Source organism: Hyaena hyaena, unplaced genomic scaffold (genome assembly GCF_003009895.1).
Source record: "Hyaena hyaena isolate Hyena2069 unplaced genomic scaffold, ASM300989v1 scaffold_294, whole genome shotgun sequence".
In the NCBI taxonomy this organism is placed as follows: Eukaryota; Metazoa; Chordata; class Mammalia; order Carnivora; family Hyaenidae; genus Hyaena; species Hyaena hyaena.
The window spans coordinates 1,941,441-1,963,995 of NW_024080923.1; the positions used below are offsets into that span (position 1 = coordinate 1,941,441).

At 45.9% G+C, this 22,555-nt stretch overlaps 2 protein-coding genes across 3 annotated transcripts in view; one reads left to right on the top strand and one right to left on the bottom strand.

Moving 5' to 3' along the window:
- Positions 1-3,488, top strand: part of NME8 (NME/NM23 family member 8) — a 36,778-nt gene extending 33,290 nt beyond the window's left edge. The window contains exon 18 of one of the 2 annotated variants that reach the window (XM_039247198.1): positions 3,359-3,488. The gene's annotated coding sequence lies outside the window, so the exon portion shown is untranslated. Of the gene's footprint in view, positions 1-2,041; positions 2,336-3,358 lie in introns of those variants that run through there. The other variant, XM_039247197.1, reaches the window with a different exon arrangement.
- Positions 3,489-5,557: 2,069 nt separating this feature from the next.
- On the bottom strand, positions 5,558-19,033 carry SFRP4 (secreted frizzled related protein 4). Its single transcript, XM_039247196.1, has 6 exons — positions 18,589-19,033; positions 17,246-17,326; positions 17,075-17,140; positions 14,756-14,954; positions 10,540-10,603; positions 5,558-8,241 (listed from the first exon to the last, which is right to left on the bottom strand). Exons 1-6 carry the CDS (start codon positions 19,031-19,033, stop codon positions 8,056-8,058), a joined length of 1,041 nt encoding a protein of 346 aa, XP_039103127.1. The 3' UTR covers positions 5,558-8,055.
- Between the last annotated feature and the right edge of the window lie 3,522 nt (positions 19,034-22,555).

The following is a 22,555-nucleotide window of genomic DNA, read 5'->3' on the forward strand; positions in this document are numbered from 1 at the left end:
CTTTACTGTGTGGCAACTTTTTAGTTTGATTTAGTTCCGCTTATTTATTTTTGTTTTTGTTATCTGTGCCTTTAGTGCCTTATCTGTGAAATGACTGCCAAGACCAGTATCATGCAGCTTTTCCTGTTTTGTTTTGTTTTTTTTCTGGGAGCTTTACCTGTTTATGTCTTATGTTTAAGCCTTTAAAAAAAAAAAAAAAAGTTTATTTATCTTAAGAGAGAGAGTGCAAGAAGGGTAGGGGCAGAGAGGGGAGAGAGAGAATCCCAAGCAGGCTCTGCGCGGTCAGCACAGAGCCCAATGTGGGGCTCGAACTCATGAACTGAAATCATGACCTGAGATGAAATCAAGAGTCAGAACCTTAACTGACTGAGCCACCCAGATGCCCCTAAGCCTTTGTTTTACAGCAGGCTGGACCTGGCAGGCTGTGGCTTGCAGGTACCCACACAGGTGACTCAGGCTCCTGGCTACACAGTCTGGACATGGAGACGGGGACCTAGCCTCCCTGGATGCTGGGAGTCACATGACAGTGTGCAGTTTGCTCCCCCACCCCTAGCCTTGGGTATCCATGCCCTGTAGGCCTGTGTGGCCACAGCCACCCTAGCCCAACTGACCACCTATCTGCCTGGGGCAATTGGCTCCCCCACCCACCCCAGAGGCTGGATAGATTGTTAGGGCCAACCCCCGCGTAGCCATGCTGCCTTTTCCAGCTGCCCCCCTCCAGACCTGGGCCTTCTGACCTGCCCTCTCTGCACTGGGAAGAAGGGGAGCTACGGTGTCTTCCATCTCTGTACTCCCCTGCCTACTAGGCTGTGCTAGATCCATCCAGCCTCCAAGGCTGACGAGACCTAGGTCAGTCTGCTGGGATCCCGCTCTGGAAAGCTGGGGCACTGGACACCCCAACCTGTTCCTTCCTTCCCCTGGGAGAAGCCAAGAGTTAGGAGGTTTCTTCCTGATCACATGCTGCTGTGTTGGGTGCGGGGGCTCCAGGCACAGGGCGTCCCGCATCTCCCTACTGGCTTTGGTGATTCTGGCGTCATGGTCACGTAGAGTGCAAGGGCTTTCCACTTAGTCCCTGGACTTCATGCAAAGGAAATTTGTCCATGAATTGTCCTTGAGTTGGTGAATTTGCAGGGGAAAGGATGGTCCGGGGCTTCCTACTCTGCCGTCTTGCTGACATCAACTCTTGATTAGTTAGTATTAGTAATACCTTGCTCACCTCACAACTCTAGTGTTCCAATATTATGTTTGAGAAGCACATGTGAATGAACAGTAAGGATATTTCTCAATTTTTCTTCAGAATGCATTAAAAAAAAAACTAGGGTAAATCGATTACTGGCTTTTTTTTTTTTGATTGTGCAGAAAAATAAGTATAGTAAAAACCTTCACCTTCCTTACCTTTCCCCACTCCTTCAGGTGTAGTACTATTAGCTGTCAAGTGGCACCGTGCGTGGACCACTCAGGAAGGGTCCAGAACTTCAAAAGCATTAAAACAACAAAATTAATAACACATTTCACCAGCAGATGGCATGTTTCCCTCAGTTGTCTATCTATGTGGTCTTCTCTGTATAAAGATTTTTATAAGCAAGACAGGGAAAGGGTATTCCTCTAGGATTACAGAATTCGTTTTGAGCTAAGTAGTGAGAAATCCAATAATCAATGCCCCAAAGAGATATGTTCAGTGAAACCCTAGTTTGTGCGGGTGCTGGTCTTGAGATTGAAGTTAGTGGGCGGCAGCCGCACGAGGCAGGCACATGGGAGCTGAGATTGGCAGAACCTGTGAATATTTTCTTGAAGAAAGGTTAGAAGAGGCTAGAAAGTTGTCAGCGTCCCCGCCAAATGGACTGATCTTGAATCTCCGCTGGAATTGCAGCAGAAAGCACACGTCTCAGAAATCTCAGCCACCGTGGCTAAAGCCATTGAGGGCAGAACTGGATTATGAATTGCACTGTACAAGACAACCCCTTTCCTGTAGGACTGGCTTTCTTGTGCACCTTGACCCTGAAGCCACAAGTTTTCTGATGGCCCCACTTTGTCCCTATAGCCCCCTTCCAAGACGGGACCTGAAGCGTTCTGGGTTGGCACCAAATACTTTCCAGCATCTGTTCATTGGCTCCTGTTCTCTGTAAATAGACGGCGTCAGGAAAATGGACGGGTTTCCTATTCTGTGGCCCTCTTCCTGGACTCTGCTGGTGCCATTTCCGCTCACTGGGGTGGATGCCCTGATACTGATTCTTGCCTGAACTGTGTTTGAACTTGCTCATCCCTTGGAAACTACTTTGGGTGACCTCCAAAGCCAGTCTTTTCATGCTTTTAATAAAGGGAGAACGTCGACTAAGCAATTGTCAGTGTGATCTTCAGCATGTGAAATATTTCAGTGACATAATAAATATTTGAAATTATTTAGATATCCCTTGATACCATGATGGAATTTTATTCATAATACCGTTTTTTGTTCAATCTGAGTTCTTTGCACTACATCATGTTATTCATGTTATTACAGTGTTGTGATGCTTGGAATCAGCCCTCTGGTTATGAATCTTCCTGTTAGCTAGATTTACTTGCTAATGAAGTATGCTCCTTTTCTCTTTCAAAGTACATCACTAATGTGATCCAAACTCACCATCATTAAGTGGTTCTCACCTAGATATTACAGTTACATAATTTACGATTATCCAGTTATAAAATGGATCTCATAAAAGTATTGAGCTGGATATGCTTATGCTTATATGGTTGTCCTGGCACTGCGTGGACCTGTAAAGGCAAAATTACTCATCATGGACTTTATTACCGCCATGAATTGCCTTGTTAACTACCTCATAACTGCCATCCTTTATACTCTTTACATACTTTACAGAGTACAAAGAAACCTCTGTTAGGTAGAAGGGTAAATATTGTAAGACCATAGTTGTGATTGGCACATTTTCCCTTCAATAAATTTGAAGTAGAACAGAAAGACATGAAGACATTAACGTTTTGGGCTTTTACAGGTTCAAATAGTTTATAGACGGCAATTACCAAAGTTGATAGAGACATTTGTTTGCTCGACACCAACCATGGGGACCATAACTGACCAGGTATCCAGACACCGTGGTCTGAAATGCATTGCTAACATTGTGCCAAAACCAGCCTTCCATGGGCGGGTCCCCGTCCGTGACTGAGTGTGGCAGAACACGGTGGCAGAGCTGCTCCTGGGAGATGAGGGGCTCACTGATGTCTGGCTAGTCTCACCGCTTCCCAATAGCCTTGCCAAATTCTCCTTAAGACGTTGAGGGAGTGTGAAGTGATTCCACTCAACCTCTCTTCCCTCTCATTTTCTCTTCTGCCAGCCCTGTTCATCTCCCCTCCCATCTCTCAACAGGTATTTCCTTGAACCGAATCCTTCCACAGTCCACTCCATTTTGTGCCTGCTTCTCCGAGGACCCAGACCAATGTACATGTCATCCATGAAACAGGTTTCACGTTTGTGTGTCCACGTGGCTTAAAACCATACTACATTCCATTTTGTCCTCGCTCCCCTTTTCTCTCTCTCATGATATTTTTGTCGCATCTTCTAAAAGTAACGCGTGTTCACTAGACAAAATACGCAAAAGCATTTCTGCTTTGCGCTCTTGTGCTCATTTTTTTCTGGTCCTGAAAATTCAATCCGAGCGGAAAATTATTTGTGTCACAAAAATCTAATATGCCTTAGGAAACACATTTAAACATCCCTTCTCACAAGTAACTGGCAAAATAAACTCTGGTACATCTAAATTATGCAGTTGTGGAAAATGAAAATACAGTTTTATTTCTTTATATGGAAAGGCATTCATGTTAACGCTATTCTATTCATATACTCAGAGTCTGGAAGTGCCGGAAATGCCGATTTTGACATTTGGGGTTCTCCTCTTTCTGCTTTTCTCTGCTTATCTCTGTTGTTTGAATAACAAAAGGTGGGAGATATTTCATTGCCCTCCTAGCGTCACGCATTCCCTTTGGGGTACTAATGTTAAGGTAAATACACTATCCCACATACTCCATTGATCTGGAGAACACATCATTCCTTGCTTATCAGTTAAGTCACAAAGGTGACAACTAAAATTTTTGGTTGACATGTCTGTCACTGTGACATGATATACCTTTTAGGGTAAAATGCTTTTCAAAAATTATTTTCCCATTAGGAAATATGATCAATATTGGCATATATTATTCTATAACCAGAAGCAACAATTTGTTCTCTATTTGGTCTTTGTGTGGTGATAAATGAGCCTTCCCTCGAATAGCCTGGCTTTATGTTATCAGAGCACTTTGGCCTGTTAAGTTAAAATTGAGTAGCTTTGGGGGCCCAGATCTTTCTCTAATTTAACTACAAGTGAAGTGGCAGATAAGCCCTAGTATAGTCTTTTTTTTTTTCCAAGCTAGATTATGAGGTCTAAAGTCCCATTCATATTTTTCATTCCACAATTCCAAATAACCACTTTTGCTTTTTGAGTGGGTGATAACAGCAGGTAGAAAATTGTGGTTAAAAAAAACCAGCAAAAAAACCCCCAAAACAAAAAATACGTGCTCTTCATTTTTATTCAGGGACTAATTCCACTCAACAGAAGTGGAACCAGCTCAAGTGAAGGAATCTTATTGTAAGTTTTCAATGGACATCCCTTTAAGCATCCAAGGACAAAAGGCAAAAGTGTATTCACACTGCATCGGTTTCAACCAAAGAGCAAGAAACCAAGGTTGTTTATCTAAATTTTCATGTATCTTAAAAGAAGGCTGGACTGAAAGAAAATCTATTGGCATGTCTGCTACATCCTAATTCTTTGGTTTCTCTAGCTGACCAGTTATATTACTAAATTTGAATCATTAAAAAGATTGAAGTTGTAAGGTTGTATAGACTTTCCCAAGTCAAGAGATTTATCATCTATCTATCATCTATCTATCGTCTATCTATCTATCATCTATCTATCTATCATATTTATCTATCATCATCTATAATCTATCTTATCTATCATCTAGCTATCATATGTCTTATCTATCATCCCTCTATCCATCTATCATCATCTATTGTATCTATTATCTATCTTATCTGTCATTGATCATCATCATCTATCAATCACCTATCTGTCCATCAACTGTACCCTTTCTGAAGTGCCTAATCACTCATTTGCCAGCTTCCTGAGTATTTGGAGTGTTGAGAATGTGCTCAGTGATGGCTCACAGAGGAGGAGTGGAGCTTTGCCCAAGATGACATCCGGTTTCCAGCTAAAATGTATAAAGAAATATTGGCAGGGCCAAACGGTCTTAGTGAGGATTTGGAAAGTCAACATTTTTCCCTATCTGTGGTCCAACATCCTGATGGATAACTGACACCATAGTCAGGGACTTTCCTCGGTGAACATACTCCGTGGCCCAGCAAGGCTATTTAACCTGATGTATCCCAAAGGACCGATGAAGGATGTGCACAGATAATAGTTATCAAGATGTTGACTCAGCTAGTCAGTATGTTAAAAAACAACATCAATGCCTAATAACACAAGGGTTTGTAGAGTAAAGCAACCATGGACTACAACAGAGCCATTATAAATGAGGTGGCATCAGCTTTATTGACATGAGAACTCATCTCAATAAGAGGCTGAGTGAAGAAGGAAGGTTAATGAACAGTATGTATAATAAGCTCTAGTTTTTTTTCTCAAATCATTATATAAATGCATAAGAAACACCTGGACAACTGTATACCAAAATACTAACAGCAATTACCTCTGCATAGTGATAAATAGGATTAGGTAGGATTGTAATTCCACTATTTTTATTTTATGCATTTATTAAATACTTTATAGAAAATACATGTTTCCTGTATTATTGAAAAACCAACAAAATTATTGAAAATATAAATGCCTCCCATTGTCCTTAATTATGAAATTTGCTGATCATAATATTGCAAAATGCTATTCTTTCCTCACAAAAGTAATCCAACCTTCAAATAATTCTCATTTCAATACCTCAGCTTTCTTCTCCATATGTTAATATTCACCTCCTCTCACATGTATTTTGATGGAGAAAATATTTAAGGGAGAAAAAGAAATCTCTGACCTTCACACAAAGATCACTACCACACTTTTTATCTTAACCCTAGTGTGGGCTGATGTTCGTTTTTGACTTCTTCGTAATAAATAACCGGTGGCCTACTTAATTTTTTATCGATTAATCAAACTGATACACACGCCCGATTACCTATAATGTTTAAATGTGCATAGTTAAGTATTGTATAATGTATCAATGTTCCTAAAGAAGTATCAAGTGTTGTGTCATATTCAGTATATGATTTCAGTTAAATATTCAAACAGTGTTTACGTATGTAGTCATCTCCAAACTCTTATTATATTCAGTATTGCACTTAAAATAGTGTTTACTTTTTTTTTTTCTATTACATACATGTTTGCTTCTCCATTCCCACAGAGAGTTCCATTTCTGATTCCCTTCCCCAAAGAAGCCCTGCAACGCTAAGGAGGTAAGCTAGGCTGCCAGGGCCTTCTAACAGCCTTTCCCAGGTTTCTTTAGTGTGGATGCGATGCTAACACGTATCCAGCATTCCTTAAGGGCTAAGGAGTCTGGCCTTTAAAATAACAGAAACATACGCTGAGCATTTTACTGGTACCCTTGTGTGAGTCCATCTATTGGATTCCTTAAACTCTGCCGCCCTGGGGCGGTGGCGACACACCCGACCTGTGCCGCTTTTAGGAAGAAGGGGAGCCCCTGCCGGCATGCTCGGCAACCCCATTTCTCCACGCTCCCCTGGCTTCCCCACACACCTCACTCCTGCGTCCCGGCGGCGGACAGAGGTGAAATCAGATTGTGTGTCTAATGATCTTGTGTGAGCGCAACATGTCACCTACGCCTTCTCTGAGAAGCGGGGGCAATGGCAGATCTACAGGAGGTTTTATACCTAAGCTTTCAGGTTGTTCCTCTACATCCCTGGAAGGAGGAGTGACTGCAGCTGCCCTCCCAGATGCAGAGCTGGTGTGTAGCGGTGGCTGAGAGCAGGGACTTGGAGTCCTGGCCCTCTCACACTGGGCCCACAACACCTTTGTAAGCACCAGCTTCCGGCAGAGAGCAAATTCTCTCAGGCTTGGCATCAAGAGGTCTAGGGCATCCTGGGAAGTGACATGAGCAGTGTGTGCACAGCTGTAAAATTCTTGGGGGCAGAGTCATTGGCATATAAATCATCAGAGGGAAAACACTCTCTGTTTCTGGCGCTGCGGCATGGTTACTAATGTGAAGCATCACGAATGTACATTCTGAGCCTTTCCACCCAACGGCATGGTAACCAGAAAACAAGGATCCGGAGGTGGTATATCTGCCCTTCCCTTTTATTTATTTAGTTATCATCATTATTATTTTAGTTTCTTGAGTGTCTACCTAAAAACTCTAGGTGAAAGGCTTCTTTGTAAAACCAACCAATAAACAAACAAAAAACAAAAAACAAACGTACGTTAAAATTTCCCAGATGCTACTTTTCTAGATTGTTCAAAAATTCCCTTTCATCACAGAAACTCTTGGGCACATGGTAAACATACAAAGATCTCTGAGACATTCATTCTTCGTTCCTCTTGCTTCCCTCCTGAGAATCACTACTTTCAATCACATTTTGAAACATCGCAAGCATTTGAACAACAGAAGCTGAAATACAACGTATTATAAAAAAAAAAAAATGGGTGTTTTGTTTGTAATATGGCATTTATTTTACAATGCACATATTAGGTCAAATGGTAAGGAGCAGGCATCCCTTCCCCACCTGGAGATCTCACAGACTACGCGCAACCAGGGCCCCTCTGAATGCCACGAGAAGCTTTGTCCCCCGGCTCCCCGCTTTCCTGTACGTTCCGTACCAAACAAAGGACGTACCTACCACTAGGGTTGGTGGCAGCTGAAAAAGAAAAAATGGAAGCATATCATCAAGGAAACGGCCGTACGATGAGTCTGTGGCGGGGGACTGCCATCGTTGAGGCAAGGAGAGGGCACCGCGCCCCCAGGCTGGCTGGGCAGTGCCCGGCCTCATCCCGAGAGGCAGTCTCCGCTGTTGGCTCACACTTTTTTGGGGTTTGTTCTCTTCTGGGCACTCCTGGCTTTGATGGTCTTCTTGGGGGCCGCCGGTTTGGGAGCAGGCGGCTTTCCCTTCGGTTTCTGGGTGTTGCTACGACCCGAACGCCCAGCCGATCGCTTCTTGTCCTGACCTGCCCTCTGCTGCTCCTGGAGCCGCTCTTCCCACTGCTGGGAGGCAATTTGCACACATGACCATCAGATGCGTCTCACCGTGTCATGCTGTGGCCCTAATATCAGAATTAATGCAATTTAGCTACCCTGCATTATCATATACCAGGTGATTCGAAAAGGGGCTCAGTATGGGAGGAAGTCTTGATTCGCATTCGTTTCACTGAAACTCACAACAGCCCTTCTAGGTGGACGCCATGGTCATGACTGGGAAGGGAGCACACAGAGCTTATTTGCAGATGGTCCCACAGCTGATAAATGTCAGAGCTGGGATTCAAATTCACCCAGTCTGACTCCAGAGCCCGAGGCCCCAGCCCATGTACTTTTGCCCACAGGCTCGATGATGCAACACTCCTACACGGCAAAGCTTCTAAACAGGCTGCGACATGGCAAAGAGCAGAAATTTATCCAGCCTCACTAGGAAGTCCAAAGGTCTCTTCCCATGTTTATGGACAGGCTCACCTAATTCTCTTACATCCAAAGGAACACAGAGGCCCCACCCACATCTAGGAATCCACTCAAGTGCTAGCTACTCAGAACCCAGGAGAAATGAGGCATTCTGGGTAGTAGTTTCCTTGATAGAAAATTATATACACTGCTTATTATAGAAAGAAATACTATTTATTTAAATAGCTGCATGTAAGAAAAAACTGACAAAGTCTACTTGAATAGACACTGCTTTTTATTATAACACAAATGCCCCTACTTTGTTATATTTCATTCAGCAGAGAATCTGAGCATGACCACGGACCAGACATTGTTCTAGGCACTAGAAATACTGTCTCCACCTTCTCAGGGCACGACTCTATGTGTTCTAAAATAGTAAACACATTACATTTGCTATTATATAGTGATATTTTCAAATTCTTACTGAAGGGTATTACAATATTTGCTGCAAAAGTGAATGGCCCAAACAGCTATGAATCTTTAATACTTAAAAACAACTTTTTAATGTTTATTCATTTTCTGAGAGAGAGAGAGAGTGTGTGGGGAAGGGGCAGAGAGGGAGACAGAATCTGAAACAGGCTCCAGGCTCTGAACTGTCCGCAGAGACCAACACGGGGCTCGAACCCACGAGCCGCGAGATCATGACCTGAGCCAGTCAGATGACCTGAGCCGGTCAGACGCTTAACCGACTGAGCCACCCAGGCGCCCCTAGTTATTTTTATTTATTTATTTATTTTTGAGAGAGAGAGAAAGCATGAGTGGGAGGAGAAGCAGAGAGAGAATCCTAAGCAGGCTTCACTCTGTCAATGTGGGGCCCAAAGTGGGGCTTGAACCTACAAACCATGAGATCATGGCCTGAGCTAAAGTCAGACACTTAACCGACTGAGCCACCCAGGGGCCTCTAAATAGCTATGATTCTGGAAAGCTTTCTTTCCTCCTGGGTTCTCATGCTGGACCTGCTTTCTACACTGATGTTTCTCATCTACTGTAGTCTTGGAAACGAGATAACCCATCCTGCTAGAATTTTCTGTCCCGTAAGGCTAAGCGTGCTCCTGACAGCTCTGAGTTTTCAGCTCAGCTGTAACAGTCATGTGATCCTGGAACACACAGAAGAGGCTATGTTCAAACTCCCCTCTCCATGAAGTCAGTATTAACATACACTTCTTCCCCACCCAGGCAGTAGGAAGGACCACTGTGAACCTGACAGCACAAACTCTCCTAGATCTATCTATCTGTACTTTCAGGAGGGGGGATGCTTTAAACATCTCAAGCCAATGACCTGATTTCTTTAGCTCTGATGTGATAGCATATCTCTGGGCAAAAAATTATTCTAACTCTTCTAATTGAATTACTAATATTTCTATGACGATGCCACTGAAAATCATGGATTTGGCCACAAAATGATTACAGTTTGTATATAATTTATTATGATAAAAGTCTCATAATCATTTTAAATATGCAGAGTGATGACGCTTTGTATGGAGAAAGCATGAATTTTCGAATTGTGGGTTCACACCCTTTCATGTATATGTCTGTTTTAATCCCAATGGTTGTTAACTCTGCTCGTACCTGACTGTTTGGTAAAATAGTTAAATTAAATACCAAAGGAAAAAACCCTAATTTAATCTAGAAATAACCATTAGATCAGGACTGAGTGCAACAAAATCATCTTTGAGGTTGAAATGAGAAGAACTTTGCTCTTAACTACTTATTCAAAAGACAAAAATACTGCTGTGATTTCAGGCTCCTGTGAGAGCCTGGAAATGGAAGAAAGTGAAGAATTCCCCAGTTCTACAGAATTTCTTTATATGCACTTAGATTGCTATTCGTGGTATTGCCAATTATACTTACTATGGATCTTTTACTAAGTTGATCTCTCCATTTTTCAACTAAACAGTTTTCAAGAAGCATCATCCTGGAAAAAAAAAGAAATTTATTTTAAGCAATTCAGATTATAAAAAGGAAAAAGTTAAAAATACAAAAAAATTGTAAAAAACCAAAATTCTTTTTTTTTTTTTTTTTGAGAGCGCGAGAGAGCGAGTATGCTAGCCAGGGAGAGGGGCAGAGGGAGAGAGAGAAAATCTTAATCAGACTCCACAATTAGCTAGGAGCCCAACTCAGGGCTCTATCTCACATCCATGTGATCATGACTTGTGCCAAAATCAAGAGTTGGATGCTTAACCAACTGAACCACCCAGGGGCCCTACAAACCAAAATTCTTTATAAACCTTGATTCTACAATCCACGTATCCACCGTTTATATTTTACTAGCATTTCCTTTTATTCTTGCCTGTACCTATATTTTTAAATCACACTGTATTCAGATCACACTGTACGTTTCTTTTTCTATCATTCTATTATATGCATCTTATCATATAATAGAGATAATTCAAACATACAGCTTTCATAACCATATAATATTGCAACAATGATATCCATGATACACTTAGGCCTTTCTCTACTGTTGAACCTCCTTCATTGCTTCGCTACTATCACCAGCATTGTGTTGAATATCCTTGTATATATACTAGTGTGCACTGGCTTATTATTCCCTTAGGACAGATTTTTTTTTAATGTTTTATTTATTTCTAGGAGAGAGAGAGAGACAGCGTGAGCAGGGGAGAGTCAGAAAGAGAGGGAGTCACAGACTCTGAAACAGGCTCCAGGCTCTGAGCTGGCTGTCAGCACAGAGCCCGACGCGGGGCTCGAACCCACGAACCGCGAGATCATGACCTAAGCGAAAGTTGGATGCTTAACCGACTAAGCCACCCAGGCGCCCCCACTTAGGACAGATTTTTTAAAGTAGAATTAGTGGGTCCAAGAGTATGTATTTTTTTCAAAGTTTTCAAGGCACAGTGCTAAATTGTTTTCAGAATGGTTGAAATTTCATTCAGATCATGTTTTAATTTGGACCAGAGAATTAAGGAGGTAAATTTATTTACTACTTGTATTTCTTTTGGAACTTGTCCATATAGATTTGTGTACATATTATTTATATATTGTAGTCTTCATGTGTTAAACGTTAACTTATATGAACTCTTTATAGAATAAGGCTACTAGTCTTTTGTCATAACTATTGCAAGTATTTTTCTCAACCTTTGTTGTCTTTCTCTGGTAATTTTTATGTCCATGATACAATGTCATCAAAGGTCATGTATTGACATTTTCTCTTGTAATTTCTTACATTGATTTCATGCTTGCAAAGTATTTTGTCATTCAGATTTCACATGTCTAATTCACCTAATTTTACCCTCTATGATTAAGTTTCAAAAATATCTCTTGAATCCATTTGAAATTTATCTTAAGGTATAGTATAAATTGCAAATATGTACTGTTTTTCCAAATAAAAATATTTGCAACAATTTACTAACTAATATACTCAGGTCTAATTGATTTGCCATATTTCCTTCCTAACATGTTATTTTACACATTAGAATCTGTCTCAAGAATTCTTCCTCTGTTTTATTTATCTACATGTCTACTTTTGCACCACATGGTTTTAGCAAGTCTAGCTTTGTTCCAATTTTCTGTTTCTCCTAAGGCAGAAACCAATTTCCTCTCAAATGGTATTTTCAAAATCTCCTTTCCACGCCCATGTCGGTCTGTGCTTACAAATGATCATTGGCATTATGTGGGAAGGCATAACTCCCAATCGTTCGAAAATATTTTTATTGGTATTTTAATCAGAATGACATTAAATCTCTAAATGAACAGAAAGGATGACAGGAATCAAAATAGAATTTATTATTTTTATACATGTATTTTTTAAATTTTATTTATTTCTAGGAGAGAGAGAGAGAGCGTGAGCAGGGGAGGGTCAGAGAGAGAGGGAGTCACAGACTGAAACAGGCTCCAGGCTCCGAGCTGGCAGTCAGCACAGAGCCAGACGAGGGGCTAGAACCCACAAACAGAGAGATCATGACCTAAGCGAAAGTTGGACGCTTAACTGACTAAGCCACCCAGGCGCCCCTCAAATAGAATTTAATGACCAGCAGTCTGGTACATTCCCAGAACTGCACTGAGTCCGGTAGCAGATACAAACAATATGCAAGAGAAGAGCCCAGCAACATTCAGTCAACATCCATTCATTGTTTGTTTTTTTTTTTTTAATGTTTTATTTATTTCTGAGAGAGAGAGGGAGAGAGACAGTGAGGGAGACAGTGTGAACAGGGGAGGGTCAGAGAGAGAGGGAGATATAGAATCTGAAACAGGCTCCAGGCTCCAAGTTGGCTGTCAGCACAGAGCCCGATGTGGGGCTTGACACCACGAACTGCAAGATCATGACCTGAGCTGAAGCTGGATGCTTAACCGACTGAGCCCCCCGGGAGACCCCATTCATTCTTTAGAGAGACAAGATAGAAGTACAAGAGCAGCGTTAAAGCCAAGGACACCCATGAGGCACCTGGGTGGCTCGGTTGAGGGTTGGTTGAGGGTCATGGTCTTACAACCGTGAGATCGAGCCCTAAGCCCGCGCTGACAGCGCGGAGCCTGTTTGGGATTCTCTCTCCGGCCCTACTTTACTCTCTCTCAAAATAAATGAATAAACATTAAAGAAAAAAAAAAAAAAGCCAGGGGTACCCAAGGGAGGGTACAGATCAGGAAAGACAGAATACGGATCAGAAAAGTAAGTATTCGAGTGAGGTCAGTTGCAAAAGGTGTTTTGAAAAAACAGTTTACAGCTGTACCCAGAAGAGAGGAGCATTAATGGCAGGGAATTAAAGGGAAGACTTGTATAAAAAATTGAGTGATTTTGTTGGAGATATATACTGCAGCCTGTTATGGGGCCCATCCTGTAACCTGGTCTGAAGAGTCTGATTTGTACATTCTAAGGAATGTACCAATATATAAAAAGATGCCGGGGCGCCTGAGTGGCTCAGTCAGTTAAGCATCTGACTTCGGCTCAGGTCATGGTCACACGGTTTGTGGGTTCGAGCCCCGCATCGGGTTCTGTGCCAATGGCTAGCTCAGAGCCTGGAGGTTGCTTTGGATTCTGGGTCTCCCTCTCTCTCTGACCCTCCCTGCTCACGTGGTTTCTCTCTCTCTCCCAGAAATAAATAAGAGCATTAAAAATTTTCAAAGAATAAATAAAAAGATGCCAAGAAGAGATGTGGGGAAACCTACTCCCAGCTAGAGATACGCGGACATATGTGGGTGGGTGTGAGCGTGAATGTGGGTATGTATGTAATGATCTATCAAATATTGTAAATTCATATTGTATATAAGGAAAATCTGAAACTGTCATCTCAAATGGCTGCCTTTACTTGATTATTAAAGAGCTCTTTAAAAAAAATATTTGCCACACTAAGATTGATTTGAATGATTTGAAACGAATTGTTTTAACTCATTGTAATTTATCTGCCTATAATTTTTTTTAAATGTTTTATTTATTTCTAGGAGAGAGAGAGAGAGACAGTGTGAGCAGGGGAGGGTCAGAGAGAGAGGGAGTCACAGACTGAAACAGGCTCCAGGCTCCGAGCTGGCAGTCAGCACAGAGCCCGACGCGGGGCTCGAACCCACGAACCGCGAGATCATGACCTGAGCGAAAGTCGGACGCCCAACCGACTAAGCCACCCAGGTGCCCCAATCTGCCTATAATTTTTGAAGTCCCTTAATAAATTCCAAAATTAATTTTTAAAGATTCCGTTTAAATACTCCTATTTCTGTTTTTCCTTAGTGCCACAAGGCATTAAATGATCTTTAGGGTATGTGACAGCCCAACAGAGGCATCTGTTGAAACTGTATTTTTATTCACGAGTCTATTTTTTAATTTTTTATTTCTTTATTTAGAGAGAAAGAGGGGAGAGGGGCAGAGAGAGAGAGAGAAAGAGAGATTGAGAGAGAGAATCTCAAGCAGTCTCCACATTCAGCACAGAGCCCGATGTGGGGCTCGATCCCACGACCCTGGGATCACGACTTGAGTCGAAATCGAGAGTCTGACGCTCAACCCAGGTGCCCCTTAATGGTCTTTGTAAAAAGAACTACTGACAACAGAGCGGGGCTGGCGAACGAGATCCGCGTTTCCTTAAGCAGTGCACAGCTCCCTCCCCCGCACCCCCTCCGTGCCTACCTGGAGTGCGACTCGTAGCACATGATGAGCACGTCCTGATGGGGCAGGATGTGCGAGCACTGGCAGGAGGAGTTGGTGATGAGCGGCACCTGTGTGCGCGGGATGGGCGACGAGGACTTGAAGATCTCTTTCACGTCCACCACTGTGGTCACTTCGTTACAGCCGCTCCTCTGCACGGCTTTTATTTTGGCGTGGATGACTACAATTTAAAAATTGAGACAAGTGTCGATGAGGCCTCTGCAGACGAAGAGGGATGGTGTACTCACGCCAAGTGCCGAGCTCTCTCAAAGACTCCCTCCTGTAATTATGGTCATGTCCCAGCGGCCCAGACGCAGGCCAGAAGCCCACACAATCGTACTGTCGGCGTCGTGTTTAGAGAGCTCGATCATCCTGCAAGATGCAAGGGCAAAGGGCCAGGCGGGCTCGGTCCGGGCTCTGCCTCTGGGCCAGCGACTGCTCCTCACCGGGCTACAGCTGGGATGTGGGAAGAGAACCTCACAGAATTTTCCCAGCCTTGAAAATCTAAAATCAGTTCTGTTTTGCAGGCTTGCTTGCCAAGAACATATCAGGAAATTCAGTTACGTGGCATGTCAGTAAAAATGTCATTGCCTCGTGACTATCGGAAGTAAGAATCGTCTGTTCTCAGACTCACAAGCCACTTTACGGTTTGTGTGGTCCAACTGCCCGTCTGATGCTGGAAACTTCCTGTCTTCCAAAGGAAGCTATTAAAGTTGTAACATTTTTGAATTGGCCGGAGTCTCTGAAGATCACTGTTTTTAATCCTGTCATTTCACAGACTTTGGTCAAAGCGGGGTCTGCGGTGTACAGACATAAGTGTAATTACAGATGGCTGTTAATCAACACCACGGTGTCTGATCAAGCTTTAAATTCTGGCCCTTTGGGTCCCTTGCGATTGCTGCCTTCCATGGAATTGTAATCAGCCTAGCATGGATCTCTGTCTTGGATTCTGTCCTAGAAAGCTGGCGTAGGAAGAAGGCAAAGGACTTAAATAGAAAATGGTTTCATCCTCAAAGAAGCTATGTGGCCATGACACCGTGGACAGCAAGACAGTGAAACTCAGATTAGCAACTAGGCCTGGATAGTGTCGGGGGTGGGGGTGGGGGTGGGTAAGTCGTTTAGATTAACATAACATCTAGGAAGAACGGTTTTAAAATGACAACAATAAAAGCTAGTGGAAAAGTCAGTTGGTTTTTTGTTTTTTGTTTAGTAGAGTTACTTGCACTGGCTACGTATAATCTCAAATCTAACAATGTAACTAAGAGGTTATTTTTCCAGACCTTTATATTGCCGTGGTCTTCCTACTTTCACATGCGATATACAACATAAGATTTGGGACTTCAAACCTCGGTTTGGAATATGGAAAACAAAGTTAACAAAATGACCATTTTGCCAAAACGGGTTCTGTTTTCCAGCAGGAGTAATTTAAGAAGTTCAAAGGAGGGGACACCTGGGTGGCTCAGTCGGTTAAGCGTTTGACTCTTGGTTTCGACTCAGGTCATGATCTCATGGTTCATGGGTTGGAGCCCTGCAATGGGCTCTGTGCTGATAGCAGGGAGCCTGCTTGGGATTCTGTCTCTCTCTCTCTCTGCCCCTCCCCTGCTCGCTCGCTCTCGCCCTCTCTCTCAAAAATAAACAAACATTAAAAAAAAAAAAAAAAAAGAAATGCAAAGGAACATAAAATAGCTCAGATATTTTAAAAGAATAGATTTTCAATTACATTTACTTTCAAGTGAGAACAGTAGAATTACATTTACCTAAAAAATTGAAAATAGCTGTGTTGACTGTTCTTTCAAATAAGGAGGGCATTTAAACAATGTCAATACTTGTAGCCAGAGGGTCTCATGATTAACCTTTCTCTCCACAGTTTCTTTTAGATGTTCAATATCTATAGGTGTTTATACGTAAAAAGAAACACGGGCAGGTCTTTGTTCCTGGGCCTCTGGGCCTCTGATCATCAAGTTCATGGATGGCTCCCCCACCCTTCCTGCAGCAAGGAAACCTCAGGAAGAGAACAGGCCGGGCGGTCTCCTGGCTGGGTGGCATCTCTCACCAAGATCAATAGGACCTTGACGTCACATTTGTGCCAAGCCACATCGCTATTCTCCCTGGGTAACTTACTTTGTCTTTGCTTGACTTACGCAGAAGAGCAAGACATTTTATTATTGTGCCTTCTAGAACCCCCAGAGTGGGTGATTGTGCCTTCTAGAACCCACGTAGGGAACCACTTTGGGATTGGCTTCGTGACTGGCTTTGTCAGCGGCCAACTCGTCGAGCGAATGGGTGCAGCAGACGACTTACCGTAGCTGTAGTTTTTGCTCAGATACGTCGCCAGAGTCGGCTTCACCTTTTTGCATTTGCAGCGGTCTGAAGGAGACAAAAGAGATAGAAAGTTGGAAGAGTGTTCGGAAGTCACTCTGGGGAGGAGGCAAAAAAAAAAAAAAAAAAAGATCTCGAGGAGAAAGAACTCACCAGGGCTTAGGCGTTTACAGTCAACATCAAGGGGCCTCTCCTGGACCATCATGTCTGGCGTGATGTCTATCCATTTAACGTCTGAAACACACACAGAGCCGCACGGGTGTGGTCAGTGACTTAGCCCGTTCACCCAGCTGGAATAAAGAACCATCTGGAGAAATAAACTAACAGGGCATTACCAAAGAATAATACTACATTGTAAAAGTGGCACAGGATTGTCGACTACTTCTTTCATACGGACATTCGTGGGCTTAGGAAAGAAGACTTCTGAGTGAGATTTTGCCCATCCAGCACAAATTGATGTGAAGGCACGTCCGAATTGATGTGAATGCGCGTCCATTTGACCTGGCTGACACAGACGGCTACCCTCACTCCCAAATCCATTTAAAAATGTTGGTTTTTCCAAGTGGACAGTTGACACTAATCAAAATATCCAGGATATTTCCAAATCTGCACCTCTCATTTTGCAGTGCAGAAACAGTCCACAGCTGTAGCCCCCCCACCAAGCAGAACCCTCTATCATTTATATAATTTAAGCAACAAATATGTTTTTTCCTAAAGGCCTGAATTAGAGAGGAGTTTCCATCTTCCCTTCGCTATGCCGCTCTGAGACATAACCTCAGAAACTACACTAAGGCAACAGCAATAACCTGGGTCAGGGATAAACTCATGCAAAAAATATTCTTAGGTTTCACTTCAAGAAGTGGATTTACATGTGTTTCTTGGTCCTAGTAAAACAGCAAAACGACCCAAAAAAGGAAGCGAAAGTGAGATCCAGTTAACTAAGACGCTGCAAGATGTTGACCGTGAAACAGACATCGCAATTTTCCAGAAGGACTAAATTTACAAACTGCACTCCTGCTGGGGAGTGATGACTGGTACTGCTTTTTTTTTTTTTCCCCCGGAAAAGAGTTTTCAAGAGCTAACACTGGGCGGCGAACCCCGGTGGGATCGTTTCGGGGGTTAAACCGGACACGGGGAGCGCCGGACGCTGGCTCGGACCCCTCCTGGGCCCGGAATACAACGTGTTCGTTGCTGTTAACTCTACATTGTCAAGGTCAACGTGTGTCGTTAGAAGCGCCCCGCGACCCACACACGTCCTCTACGGGATGAGGCGTTCTTCAGCTCCCCAACTTTCTGCGGGGAGAGGAGACTTTTACGCACGGCGGGTGGCCGGCCCTTCCCGCCTCCCCCGGTCCTCCGGAGCGAGCTGGGGGGCACCGCCCGCGGGCGTCCGTGGCGGGGCCGCCGCGCGGGGTGTCAGGCGGGGGCGGCGGCCGGGAGCGCCCCCCCCCCCCGGCCCCGCGCCCCCCGGCCCCGCGCCCCGCGGCCCCGCTCACCGTCGGGGAGGTCGGTGACGATGGCCTCCGGCGAGATGCACACGCCGCGGTCGTAGACGGGCAGCTCGTCGCAGGCCAGGCTGTCGGGCCAGCTGTGGTTGTAGGCGCGCACCAGGGGCTCGCAGCCGGCGCGCGCGCGCTGGCACACAGAGCGGCACGGCCGCACCGGGTCGTGCAGGAACTCCAGCGCGCAGATGGGCGCGTACATGGCGCACAGGAAGAAGCGCAGCACGGCGCTGCAGTTGGCGCCCACCAGCTCCTCGTACTGCTCGATGGCCAGCACGGCGTTCTCCTGCGTGCTGTGGTGCAGGTGGTTGGGCATCCGCGTCAGGTTCCAGGGCATGTGGCGGCACATGGGGATGCGCACCGGCTCGCAGGGCGCGCCGCGCACGCCCAGCGCCGGGCGCAGCCCCAGGCTCAGCGCCGCCAGCACGGGGAGCAGCATGGCGCCGCCGCGGCTTCCCGCCTTCCCCGGGGAGGGGGGCCCGCGGGGCCCGGAGAGGCGCGTCCGGCGTCCGGCGCTCGGCCTGCGGGGGCGCGGGGGCCGCCGGGCAGCTCCCGTCCTGGGCCCCGCAGCTCGCGGCGCGGCCGGCCCCGGCCATTGCGGGGCCCTATTTATGCCGGCACCTCCCCGGACGCGGGCGCCCGACGCGCCCCCCGCCCCCCCCCCGCCGGGCGGTGACGTCACCCCTGCGGGCCGCGGCCCCAAAGCCCCTTCCTTTCTAGTCGGGCCAGTCCCTTCCCTCCGCCCCGACAGCGAGCGCCGCGGCAGCCGTTCCGACGCCGGACCCAAGGGCGCGCGGGGGAGCATCCCGGGAGAGGGAGGGACGCGCCATGGCGCCCAAGCTGGACTCTGCGCCCTGTGCCGGAGAGGCTCCCCGAGTGTAGACAGAGGCGGGTGGAGGGAAGGGGGAGCCTCGGCCGCCCCTTAATTCGTAGCACGCTTGCTTCCTCCAGGAGGGGGCGTGAGAAGCGAGAGGGACAGTCCCGTGGGACCGGACGCAGACGCCCCGGGTTGCGCGGAGTCGGGGTTACCGCTGGGTCCAGACGCGTGAGCTGGGCTCGGAGTGGCGGTGGCCTGGACCTGCTCCGGGAACGCAGCTGCCTGGGGCGCGGCAACGGCGTCTCCCGCCTAGACAGGGTCCCATCCGCCGACGTCCCCTCCGCCCTCTCACTCCCGGCTCTCCCTCCAGCGTGAACACCTGTGAGTAGCGGACACGACAACCTGAAAAAGAAACTTTTCCCCCTTCAGGCCCGAAGTCATTTCCAACCCAGCAGCAGCCTAAACTCTTGAGTTTTTGATGTGCTTGCAAAGTATTTGAGTTGAGCGAGACCCTGCGTGCCATGGAAAGCAAGTGTGTACATTTTGTTTTCTCTTTTCTCTTCTTATTAGGAAGAGGCAATAAAACCAACCGCTGGCTAAGGTCTGCGCTGAAGACGCAGGCCTTGCTGTTGCAAGTACACTAATCTCCATGCAGTAAGATTTCTGGTATGTGATGCTTTCGTGGGACGTTAGAATATGAAAACATGGTTTCTGAATGTTAATCTTTAAAAACATAGTCTAATTAGAAACCTGAACAGACAGCAGGTAATTGCTTTTTGCTTTTGTTTGTCTCCAAAGCTTAGCTTGGTCACAGCTTGGCTGTGGTCACCTTGTGACCCACAACGATAGTTTAGTTTGACTCTGACCACGATTAAAAAATAAAATGAACAGAAACTACGGCTGGCATTTTACTGAGCATTTACAACGGGTGAGGTGTGGGGCTAAGCACTTTAAATGAACCATCTTATTATTTTTTTTAGGGCACATGAATTAAACATGGCAAGTTAACAGGACAAATGACACACATATTATTTCCAGATTCATCCAAGGAGCCAGGCTCTATTTAGGGGAAGCCCAGAGCGTCCAAGGGCAGCGTCACCCACCTCGAGAGGTATGCTAGTTTCAGCGAGGACAGGACCCAAGCTCCCAAGATGCCAGACCAGGCCCGCGAAGTATCAAGCACAGGGAATAACCCAGACGACATCTTAAGCCATTCCCAGCAGTAGAATCCAATGAGTCAAACCCCCCTGGCTTAGTGAAAAATATTTGCAGCCCAAATTCCTACAAGGGAAGAAAATACGATTTTGAGAAGCGGCTGAACTCCTGACCCTTTTGCCGAGAGTTGCTTGAAGAGGCAAATGTGTCGCCAGTCGGAGCCTGCTGCCTCTGTTTAACCGCAAGTACCAAGTCCCAGCACTGCAGGCATTTATTTCCCTGACTTCTCCATGGCCTTTTAAGAAAGGCTGAGAAGGTAAGAGGCCTTTTCTCTAGAGCCCTTTGGCCTCCTCGGGGGGCCCCCTGGCAGCCGGGCTGTAGTGTTTCCACTTGGGGAGGGGCAGCAGTGAAGGATTCGTTGGGAGACTGTGTCTCCGGCCTCCGTACTCTGGCCCCGCCTTAGCACTTAATCCACCACCCTGTACCTGACGGTCCTTTGCCCATAGCTCACGTAACTGAGGAAGCCCCCCTGGTCAGTGGCTTCTCTCTGGTGGTTCCTTTTCAGCCTCCTTAAAGGGCTGCTTCCCTGCTAGGGCTCCGGGCCCATTCTCTTCCTGCTCCCCCCACACCCCGTCTGCAGGGTTTCTGGACCTCCGCACTGCTGATGCTGAGGTCAGGTAATTCTTTCCTGGGTCCTGTGCATTCTGGGAAGTTTAGTGGCCTCTCTGGCCTCCTCCTACTAGATGCCAGTGGAGGCTCGGCCCCACCCCGTATGACAATCAAAACTGTCTCCAGATACTGCCCACGTGGCCCCTTCCCCCGCCCCTGCCACCACTGCTCTACTCTTGGCTTCAGTTACCACCTAGATGCCAATCGCTTCTGACACCCGACCTGTAGCCCCGCTGGTTTCTGGAAGCGCCTATCCAACGGTCCCCCGGGGGTATTTCTACCTGCCTGCCCCGCAGGCATCTCGCAGTCAGCCAATCCTGAACTGACTTGGCTTCCTTCCCCATCCAGGACTGAGCTCCCAGTGGCCCCAACCTGAAAGCACTTCCCCCTTCTCTGTAGCTCCCATCTCCGTTCACTCTCTGCCTGCCTCGGCTCTAGTTCAGACGTGGGCGTCTCTCATTTGGATTCTAGCAGCTTCTCCCACCTGCTTCTCCCTGCCCATCCTCCACACTCAGGCCTGTGTGAGCTTCCTAAGGCTCACACCGGATGGCGCTTCTCCCTGGTTTCAAGGCCCTGAGGGATCTGGCTCCAAATCACTCCCCTTAAACTCCAGCCCTCCACCCATTTTCTCTTGTCCCCTTGTCCTTCGCTCAGGAATGTTCTCTCTCACGTCACCTGGCTCACTTCCTCATCCTTGAAGCACAGATCAGCGGAAAAGACGCTATAAACTTGGAAAGCAAGGGTCTTTTTATTTTATATTTTAATGTTGCTTCTTTTTCTTCTTGATTCCATATGGTACATCCTGATATTACAAAACAGGGGCACCCGAGTGACTCAGTTGGTTAAGTGTCTGACTCTTTGTCTCCGCTCAGGGTCTTGATGTCAGAATTGTGAGCGTCAGCTCTCAGAAGTGCTCCCCGATGGGCTCTGTGCTGGGTGTGGAGCCTACCTTAAAAAAAAAAAAAAAAAAAAAGAAAAGAAAATCAAAACATAAAACTTAAACCCAATTAACCTTGTTCTTGATGCTAAACTCCCAGACTCACACACCTCTAGGCTTGTGGTGTAGTCAGGTGTTGGGTGAGGGTAGCAGTCTCACTGCAAGTGAAGCCTGAAGGCAATGTCCCTGAGTCCTATGCCCAAGGGCAAGGGCTTATCCCCTAGTCCCCTGGGCTCTGTACTAAGAGTGGTGGCTTGAAAATGGCCATGATAATGACTGATATCATTTCTTCAGGAAGGGACCTTTCTATTTCTATTTGGAGGAAGAAGGTGCCACTTCTGATAAAGAGGCAAGGGGTGCGGGGCCCGGCAAGTGCAGCGGCA